We start from the raw sequence: 10,521 nt of genomic DNA on the forward strand, positions 1-10,521 counted from the left end.
CAATTATATTGTTAAACAATTGAGCTTTGTTCATAATGTCATATGAACAAAGCATATTATGTTGTAATTTATGATTTAATTTTCTTCTAATTAAATTTTTTGTTCATAATGTCATATGTTATATATTAAATATTTTGTACTCAAAAGATCATATAAAAAATTAATTTGTTATTCATTTACAACATAACAACATATGCTTTGTTCATCATGTCACTCTTTTATTTTGTATTCATAAAGTAATAATCGGAGCATTGCCTAGGCCTAAAAACTAGTTTATGGTCATTAATATACATCAATCAATAAGGGCAAAAAAGATATTTTATCTAATTATTCATAAGGGTGAAAAAAAACGATTAATTATTGTTAAGAGTCCTTAATCCAATGTATTTGGTCGTGTTTATTTTTGAGTTTAAATAACACCGTTTAAGCCACAATTAGCATAAAGTAGGATTTTGATCAAAAATCTACTTTTTAATTGACATTCTCATCTTCTCCTCCAAAAGCATATTAACCCCCCTTCAATAATGGCAGCCAACCGTCACCAACAATTTTTGGAATCCATCAAATATCTTTCTGTTCTTTCTAATTTCCCCCAAATCGATTTCTCAATTAGGGTTCCCTCATTTTCCATTCCGCTTTCCTCTGCTGAATTGCTTCCTCGTTAGCCTTGCAATTTTTGTTTCAATTTTTCTGGGTTTTCGATTTTTCCCCCAATTGATAGTTTTTCATCGGGGGCAGAACCCTAATTTTTTTTTAAAATTCTGTTGTTGAATTCGAGTTTGATTTTGTTTTTTTCCAATTGTTTTGATTTTGTCGACGAATCCTAAACCCTAAGTTCAGTACAGTTAAATTAATCTTCGTGTTGAATAGAGATGAAGCAATCAAAGAGGAAGAAGAGAAGAGCGCAACCTTCAAAGCAGCAAAGTAGCAGTATTTCTGGAAATACCAAAAAAACGAATGATGAGAGTGAGGAAGAGAAGATCATATTTAGTTTGATGGAAGCATTTTCATTGATTTCTGTTGAAGAAGCTGAAGCAGCTTATAAGGAAGCTAATGGTGATCCAAACAAAGCTGCTGAAATTCTATGTAGTTTATCAGAAAGTTCTGAGGCTTTTCAAGCTAGTTGTTCTAGTTCATCTCTAAGTTTTGGATTAGATTCGAATTCGAATTCGTCTGAGGGTCTACCGGAACCAAGCAGTTTTTCTGATAGCTCTAGGACTAGGAGTTCTAGGGGGAGTAGAGGAAAAAAGATGGTGGCTACTACAGGAACGGTTTCGGCGGTTCTCGGGAAGGATTATGTATCCTCGAGCTCGAGAAAGGATCTTGTCAAGGAAAAAGGATTGGGTGGTGCCAAGGCTAATATGGAGGAGGCAGAGCAATTTCTCTGTTCTATGCTCGGAGACGATTGTGAACTCAACATGGGTGTTGTTAGAGATGTGCTATGTGAGTCTTCTGTACTTTGTTGTGCATAATTTAAGCTATATATGCTGATGTTGTTTGCTCAACTGTTAAAACATGTTTTTCGGAATTGTTGGTCTGATTGTCCGTTCTTTTATGCTTACTCTATGCTATTTGCTGGATTTGTTGGGTCTGATTGTGAGTAAAATTACTGTTAGATTACAAAAGTGGACATTAGCTCTTATAAGTGAATTGTCTATCATGAGCTACAGACTTACAGACCATGATCATCTAGTAGGGATTGAGGGGGGATTTTAGATGATTGCTTTTTGCAGTTTTCCTCCTTGCCTGGGATGTTGTGTTACATACATGTGTATTCCTGTTATGAACTATTAATTGAACTTGTTGGGAATCTGTAAATAATGGAAGAAAATCTGTATGTACATGTGAATTGAACAAGGCCACAAGGAGCAGATTAAAGAGGGTTTTCTTTGCCAAATATTTGTTAGGGCATCTCCCTGCTTGATGGTTTACAACAATTGTGGGGATCACTCAACAATATTAACAACATATGCTTTGTTCATCATGTCACTCTTTTACCTTTCCTAAAGTTGGATTTTGAAGGGACATAATATTCACTTATGTAATTATGTTACAGATTTTCTTGTCCGTGTAGGTCATCAAGGCTCTCAAAATAAGTCTTTTTGGATCACGTTTCTTTGTTCTGTATTGTTTATTTTGGTTCTTTGGGAAAGGATGTGAGTTAACTAATTGTTGGGCACGGGGTCAAAATTGGGTAGATTTTTTTTTTTTTTTTGTAAAACAAATTTTTTAATTTTGATTTATATATTATTTATATATTTTGTTATATTGCATGCCTAAATAATGAAAATATGAAAGGTAGCCTCCATCATTTTAAAATTAACCTTACTTTTTGATGACTATCTATTCTATTCCGTTTTGTTTTCACTTTATTCTCTCTTCATCAATTGTTATGAATATGGGGCATGGCATTTGTGTGATGTCAAGCTTGATTGCTTATCCTCATGCCTCCCCCTTTTGGGCATCTTAAATAAATATCCTTGTGGATAGTAGCCACCTTATACTAAAAGAGTTGTGTATTTTGTTATTGCAGGTAATTGTGGGTTTGATGTTGAGAAGGTATCCTTAGCATCTGAATTTAGAATACTTTTAGTTGTCTTTGGCTTTCTTTTTCCAGCTGTTTTTTAATTGCATTTGTTTGCATGCTGAGTGCCTTATAATTGCCTTTGTAGTTTGTGTTGATTCAATCAATTAGAAACATGAACAAAATTTTGTTCTTCGCTATTTTGTTGATTAAACTTGAAGTTTAAACCTATCAATCTGGCATTTTTTATGACCCCATTTAAAACCACATTTTACATGTTGACCTACTCAAATCTAACTCTGTCCTGGGGTTTGTCCAGCACACTCCCTGCATTGCACTATTGCAGTAACAATATTTCTAGTATTGACTAAATTTCCTGGTCCCTTTATGAGTTCCAGTGCCTGTTTGCAGTCTGAGAATGTGAAACAGCTGGTCCACTTCTGCTGAACTGTCCACTGTAAAGTTTCCGTTGTTGCAATCAGTTCATGTTAAAGTGGTTCACCTGAAAATGTAGCATCAACATTGTTTTTAGGACTGGGTTTGGTGGGGAGTAAAGTACCAATCCTTATAGAAGAGATGCTTTTGGCAGTTAGTGTCTTGGGGTTTCATCTTTTCCAGAGTTCAGATATGCCAGATGGTTAACATGAAGATGTCATTCCAAGGGAAAACGCCCATGACAGATCTGGTGTTGGTGAGGTTGATTCTAAACCAAGATTTAAAGTCTTGGGTGGATGTAGGGATTTGTCTATAACTTTTAGATGTCAATTGGCCTAGGCAAGTCTGAATACATGAGTGATTGATTTAATTTCTTTTCTGAGGTCAGAAAGTGTATGATTTAGATTGGGTTATATTTGAGCCTTGGTTTCCTATTAAACAATAACTTTCAAAGGAAGAACCTAATGTTAGAGTGACTTGGGGATTCCCTATCTTATCCCAAATAGTGCCATTTTTATGATTTAGCTGGTCAAGTAAGTGTTAAGGCTGTAGTCTGAGAATTTAAAATTGTTCCTAAATTTACTCTGATAGTAACCTATACTCTCGAATTTATTTTACATATTCTTCCTGTTCCTGAGGTTTTCATGAATTTGGAACCCCAATTCCCCATAAGGTCTTGCACATTGTGGTGGTGGGTGTGGACTTTGAGGAGGGAAGCAACTGATCAGTTAAAGTCTTGAAATCTAACAGGTCCTATAAGGGTTTCGTAAGGTTTTCATTCCCTAGCATTTATTATGCCATATATTAATGGAAGTTATATTTTCCACCTTCTAGGATAAATAAACACTTTATATAGAGGTACGTTCCAACTCAATACTTTTGAGGATTTAATGCATTTGATGTAACTAACAGTGAACACAGCCTATATCCTGCTGACTTTTTGTACTACCTTCTGAACATATGTATCTAGTTTTTGCTCGTATTCAGTTTGATTATCTAATTTACTGGAGAAATGTACCCATATTTGTTGTTGATCAACCCCTTCTCCCCCCCTCCCTCTCCCACCCTTTACTAATATGATGGAAACAAGTTGGTACTACCTTGAGAACTAAGTTCTGAAATAATAAAAAAAAAAACTCAACATATCTCTATTTAGTTAGAAAAGAACATGGATCGTGTCAGATTTTTTGTTAACTGCTTTTATTCATAGTAGCAAAATACATATATACCAACACACATCAATCGATTGACCTCTTGTTGATATCTATTTTATACCTTTCTGATGTAATATTAATAAATCTAATATACTTCTGACCTGTGATGAAATAGCATTATACAGAGTAGATAGAATCATGTGAACATGAATAGATTCTAAGTTTATTTTAACTGTTATCAAAATTTTGATAGCAACTGAGATTTGATTTCCTGGTTATGTGTTTTTCTCCAAGTTCAACCAATAATCTAAACTGAAATTTGTTTCTAGACAAAGAGAGGGAGTATCATTTTAGCTTTATAACATGTTGGTTTGCAGCTTGTTCAATAAAATTTTGAATCTTTTGCAGGCACTGGAGGTGTTGCTTGATCTATCTGCACCTTTTTGTGAATCATCTGGCAGTGATAAATATTCTAGCTCTAGTTCAAGCAGTGCCGAATATTCAAGAAATTTAGATTGTATTGATGGTGTGAGTGATTTTACCTTATATCTTCATTTTGTGGTTGAAGCATCATGCCTGCTTGTCTGATAAATTGCTTTCTTTCTTTCTTCTTCTTCTTTTTTTTTTCTTCTTTGTATTGAATGATTATTGGGTACTGAAGCATCTCTACATTCAAAACGAATTCTGATATTCGTCTATTTGCTTGCATGTGGGATCTTTCTACAAAGAACGGTGTGCTGTCTCTTTTGCTGTTTACTCCCTTCTCTATATCTCTTGCAAAATGATGTTATTTTCCGCCTTTGGGAAACAATATCCTGCAAGTGTTGAGTGGTAAAGATTAATTTTATTGACCTTTGCAGAGCCCAATTAAGGTTTTAGGTATTCCATATACAAGGTGGTCTTATTTTTTCCTTTTTGTCAAAATTTGTAAGAACAGCTCATCATATTTTCTGCTTGAGCAGGATCTGGGGAGTTCTAGACATAAATGCAGCTTTGCCTTCTTTTACCTGTCACAAACTAATAGAGACAGCAATATTGAAATGCCTCAATTGGTCTTTAGAGTTGAATATAGTTTGTGTGTGTGTGCTTTCAAGTAAAGCTGGAATAAATGAGTTGATATTCATACTTTTCCAAGTACTTTATTACCTGTATTTTGGCATGAGCCAGTCAGGTTTAGTGTTCAACTAATATCCTATAGACCTATACATGTTGCCTTGTTTACGAATTCTATGTTTGTAATTTTTTATGTTTGCAAACTCCATGTTTGTGAATTGTGATAAGCTATAAGCCCTATTTGGCTATTCATTTTTTCTTTAACTCAGTAAGTGCACTCTGATAAATACTTATATGTTTTGTTTGCTCGTCTGAAATAGTTTTGGCAACTGACTGATCGGGGATCTGATTCAAATTCTTATTCCTCTGAAGGTGACTTCCAGGATAATTTACGGCTCCTTGATTTTAATGGCAGGTATATATTTCTCTCCTTGTTGATTACCACCTAAAAGGCCACCAAATAATGATGGGGTAGTGGCTCCTTTGTGATGTATTGGCTCTGTTAGATACTTAGATGGCAGGGCTGGTGGTCCCTTTTCTCCTTATCTATTGAAATGTTCAGTATGACAAAGTTGTATATAAGTTTGTGATTTGATATGAATGCTATCTTGTTTAAATTTATGTACTTTTCATCATTCTATATTCCTAATTATTCTGTATATGCTGGTTTATTCTTTTCTATTTGTCTTCGTGTCTGAACTATTCTTTATTTGCAAGGTTATCTGATTAAAATGATCTTTTATGACCTCAGGAGTTATGCAGAAGCTCTTGCCTGCTCTGATCATTCTAGTAATCCAGCTGCATCAAGTTTGAGATCTGATGGACCTGAGCTACCACGACAAGTTTTAGAATCATTGTTTCATATTCCTAAGAATTCAGAGCAAGATCCATCTACCATGAACTGGAGGAATGTTGCGAAACAAATGGAGTCTTTTGCACAGAAGCGAGTTCAACTTGGTCCTTCTAGCTTTATTGCACGAGAATTGAACACCCAAGGTATATAAATTGCTACCTATCTGGCATTTCATTTTATGAAGACTGGAATACTTAGCAAGTTAGCAGTTATCCTTTTGGTTTGGGGGGGGGGGGGGGGGGGGGGGCGATGCGGTTGTGGTGGACTGTGGTGGACCTTATGGTCAAATCTTCTCGTTACTGATTTTGCTGTTCATTTTTTACAATTGTTTATGCTCTTTGGGTGCTATATCTTCTTCTGTTCCTCTGCCTGGCATGAGTGAGTATGTTCATTCTAAGTATTGTTCAAGCAAAGGGTTTCTTGGTATTTCTTCGCATCTTGTTTCCTCGTGATTCTTGAATCAGTCCTAAACTTCATTAGATAGAAAGGTAGACATTTTGATGTAAATGGAGCTCGACCTACATATGTTTGTCAACCATCTTGGTGTATGACTTTATAATACTTGGTGACACCCTTATAATTTATAATAGGATTGTAATTTTGTAACTATAATTCTCTCTTAATGTTCTTTCATATAAACCTTGGTTTTTGTATACTTGTGAATGCAGCATTGTATTCTTAAAACAGTGGTTTGATTCTATGCAATGGATATCATCTTAGTTTGTGTCCTTTGTGAAGTAATTTAGACCCTCTGTTGTCTTCATATTTCATTATTTATTTTCTAAGAAATATCTCTCTCTTGTATTAGCCTCCGTACGTTATTTTTTCTGTGATAGATCAATCCAATTATTCTTAATTTTATAATGATCTATGTATATTTGCCTATTTCCTGAAAGTCAATTATTTACCCTATTTTGTGACATTTTCAGTTTTTTTAATAGTTTTTGCATACTTACATTTTCCTTTGGTTGGTGTGTGTTGCATGATCAATCCAATAGTTTTTGCATCATTGTTAATTGGTTTACCTTTTCTAGAATGGCTGGAGTTTGATGTGTGCTGCTTGATTCATTTACAGTATATTGTCTATTCTTTTACCTTAATGTATTGATCACTGCTTTGAATTTTGTATTAACTGATTTTACTTTTGGCTTGTGTCTAATTTATCTGCTCAGCTAAAGGAGCTGAATATCTGGTGTTTAGGGAAACAGCACGACAGGAATGGGATAAAATGAAAACCTGTTACCAAAAGGTTTTTATTCTTAATGAACTATCCTTCTTTTGCTTAATCTTTTATTGTATTGGGACTTTGGGAAGGATAAAATGATTTGTAGATTAATTTTTTTAGTTGATCATGTATTCGTATGTTAACAACGAGGATTCAATAGCTGTTTGAAAATTGTTGATAAAAATAAAGCACTTGAAAATCATTTTTTTTTTTTTTTTTTTTCCCTCCTTACAAATAGAGACAAATCTTTGCCTTATCGTGGGCTGCTAACCTGGTGCCTAAACCTTGTAGGACCAACCAAAGTAAAAAAATTCATGCATTTTTCTATATGCTTAACTTAAAATATAATGATGATTACTGGCCTTTGTGGGCAAATAAAACTCATAGGATGATCAGTGGTGGGCCAAGCTATGTCATTCTTTAAATATAATACTTTTAGGTTGTCTTGACATATTCTCAAAAGTTGTTTGCAAGTAGGGTACAGTAGTTGCGGTAGTTTTTCTGTAATCGTTTTATACTTGACAAATTTACCTTTTAATTTATAAGAAACCCTTTTAAAAGAAATATATATTGTTAGATCCACCTTTTGTTGAGGTGTTTTCACCGAATCACTTAATAATGAGGCATTATGTGCAGGCTGCTGCAGCATATTCCAATGGTGAAAAGAACTATGCTTCTTACATGTCAGAGCAGGTACCTTCTTACCGCTTAACTCTCAGCGCCCCCACCCCTCTCTATTGCCCCCCCCCCCCCCCACCCCACCCAAAAAAAAAAAAAAAAAAAAAAAAATAGAAAAGTTTATTTTTGGTCTCAGTTTATGATATATGAGCAAATGATAATTCTGTGGCGGCTAAAATCCTCCTAAATGTAAGCTTTAGATTATGTCATATTGCCCAGGTGGTCTGGGATCATGTACTGCCCATTTAATTAAAAAATAAAATACTTCTTCCGTTCACATTTAGTTGCAATAGTTTGATCAAAAGTGTTTGAGCTTTTTGGTTGAACTGTTGCAACTAATAACGAACAGAGGAAGTAATAAACTTGATATAATGTTACTTTACTTGGGGATAATTTTGGAGTTTTAAGTCTTTCAATTGCTTTTTAAAAAAAATACTATTTGAATTTGTGTATTGTACTCTATGAATGACTGACTGCCCTTTTATCTAAGAAATCTGAGCTTTGCTTGCCTTAATGTTTACTTCTCTCTCCTCATTTTGCGTTTTGAGGTCCCTGGGGTGTGGGTGCATCTTATTCTATTTATTTATTTTTTTCATCTTCTTTGCAATCCCCTATTACATTCTAAGCTAGTAACTATACCTTTGTGTAGGAGTGGAGCTTCTTATCTCTGTCTAAGCTAGTAAATTTCCGTTTTATGATATATATATTTTTCCTTCGATCTTGACACTACTTTTTATTTTTGTTAGGGTAAATTGTGCAGTAAAATGGCTCGAGAAGCAGATGAAAAAGCAAGCATGCAAATTTTTAAGGCCAGGTTGCTTCATTAATGGCCATGCAATATAGGAGTTATGATATTTTTTGTTTGCTTCTTTTCACATTTTGAGAGTTGAGGCAATGTTATTTTTGCAGGAATAAGGGAATAGAAAATGTTTTGACAATTGATTTGCATGGGCAACATGTTAAGCCAGCTATGAGGCTTGTAAAGCTTCATCTTCTATTTGGAACATACATATCTTGTGAGCAGTTTTTTTCAACATTTACTTTTTTTTTTTGTTTTTGGGGTTACTACATTTGCCTTAATAATTCTCTTACTTTTGTTTATACAATTTCTGCTTTAGCTGTGCAATATATCCGGATAATTACAGGATGTGGGTCAAGTGGTTTTGGAAAGTCAATGCTGAAACAATCGGTATGCACTCAGAGCTTCTTAGCTATTGTTTATAAGCTCAATCCATGCATCAGCTCCTTGTAAACATATTACATAATGAAGTTTTACGTCTTTAGGGGTAGGTGTTAGAAAGATAGGTAAGATATTAGAAGATATAATGCTCTATTATCCTCAGATAGATAAATAAAGAAATATATATTGCTCTATTAGTGACTAGAATTAGGAAGTACTTTTCCATTACATTCTTCAGTGTCTGTTCTGGAGCTTTTTTTTTTTTTTTTTTTTTTTTTTTTTTTTTTTTTTTTTTTTTTTTTTTTTTTTTTTTTTTTTTTTGAAGTGAAGGGTTGTAGATAGTGTGAGTTGTTGCTGATTGGTTGCTTATATGGCCCGAGCTATTGCTGACCACTCTTAGAATAATTGATGAGCTTTCTATTGATTTTGCTGTAGTTGTATGCTTGTATTCACTGGATTTTTTTGAAGTTACGGAATTAGTTATTAAGTTTAGGTACTTGACTTGCTGCTTGTAGAATGTGGGGTGACAATCTAGTGGCCTTTTGGTACCAGTGCTGGTCCTTATGAAACTGTTATACCCCCTTGTCAGACATCAATCATTTGCTTTTCGTTCTCTTGGTTTTGAAAGATCAAGCTATTGTATCTGTCATGTGCTCTTGCCTGAAGTTTGGGCTAGTGAAAATTCATGTATGGGAGTCTCTCAAGCTCATGTAGGATGTTTTGTTTTCTCTTACAGAAGCAATGTGAACTTTTTTAGGTGTTGAATTTTCAAGTGATACTATATCATTTTTTGTTTGCAAAATTTTTCCCTTTGTAATGCTTCAATTGGAAATTGATATGAATGCAGGTGGTTAACCTTCTCAAGAACGAAGGAATTGAGTGGAAGGAAGAGAACCACGGTACAGTGCTTATTAGACTTGATGGACCAAGAGAGTTCAGTTTTCTGGATTCTGGGAGTGACAGTGAGTCTGATTAGATTACTAGAGCAGGTTTGTATAAATTAACTGTAGCTTGTTGCTAGAATCTATAGAGGATGAACTCACCTGGCAAATGCTAAGACGTGAGATAGAACATGTATTTATCATATGGGATGGCAGGAAATTAGAGCAATATCATGCAACACTTCAGACATTCAAGGGATTTATTTTCCAGCTATCCAGCTTTTGTAATTGCTGTACAAATTTATTTGGTTAATGATAATACATTCTAAATCTATTGATTACTGTCAATCATCTTCTGTACTTTGTTATGTGGTGTATATTACTTGTGCCTGGCTGCTTCGTGGTGCAGTTCTGCCTATCATTAACCTAAACATATGTGCACCTAGGCGGAGGTGCGTGCACTGTGTTGTGTGCATTTTATGCTGCCATCAGAGTGTGAGACATGCTGATACTGCTTCTGCTGGTGGTGGTGGATGAT

At 34.6% G+C, this 10,521-nt stretch overlaps 1 protein-coding gene across 2 annotated transcripts; it reads left to right on the top strand.

Annotated features, from left to right (window-relative positions):
• The first annotated feature begins 449 nt into the window (after positions 1-449).
• LOC145624651 (SMR domain-containing protein At5g58720-like) lies at positions 450-10,317 on the top strand. 2 transcript variants are annotated; one of them, XR_014110468.1, is made up of 12 exons: positions 450-1,443; positions 2,534-2,559; positions 4,522-4,641; positions 5,487-5,581; positions 5,918-6,162; positions 7,192-7,268; positions 7,881-7,937; positions 8,669-8,736; positions 8,832-8,938; positions 9,041-9,111; positions 9,538-9,812; positions 9,950-10,088. XR_014110468.1 is itself a non-coding variant. In XM_081677737.1 (11 exons), exons 1-11 carry the CDS (start codon positions 873-875, stop codon positions 10,076-10,078), a joined length of 1,566 nt encoding a protein of 521 aa, XP_081533863.1. In that variant the 5' UTR covers positions 451-872; the 3' UTR covers positions 10,079-10,317. The 2 variants fall into 2 exon arrangements, 1 of the variants encoding a protein (XP_081533863.1); XM_081677737.1 differs by lacking the exon at positions 9,538-9,812 and having other exon boundaries at positions 451-1,443; positions 9,950-10,317.
• Positions 10,318-10,521: the final 204 nt, after the last annotated feature.

Source organism: Chenopodium album, chromosome 3 (assembly GCF_948465745.1).
Source record: "Chenopodium album chromosome 3, dcCheAlbu1.1, whole genome shotgun sequence".
Lineage (NCBI taxonomy): Eukaryota > Viridiplantae > Streptophyta > Magnoliopsida > Caryophyllales > Amaranthaceae > Chenopodium > Chenopodium album.

What these genes read in the sequence shown, in the direction of transcription:
- LOC145624651 (XM_081677737.1), top strand. Translation starts at nt 873, where the DNA reads ATGAAGCAATCAAAGAGGAAGAAGAGAAGAGCGCAACCTTCAAAGCAG. An exon ending in CTTCTTACATGTCAGAGCAG is followed by an intron (nt 7,938 to 8,668) that starts GTACCTTCTTAC and finishes TATTTTTGTTAG; the next exon opens with GGTAAATTGTGCAGTAAAAT. An exon ending in ATTTGGAACATACATATCTT is followed by an intron (nt 8,939 to 9,040) that starts GTGAGCAGTTTT and finishes TTTCTGCTTTAG; the next exon opens with CTGTGCAATATATCCGGATA.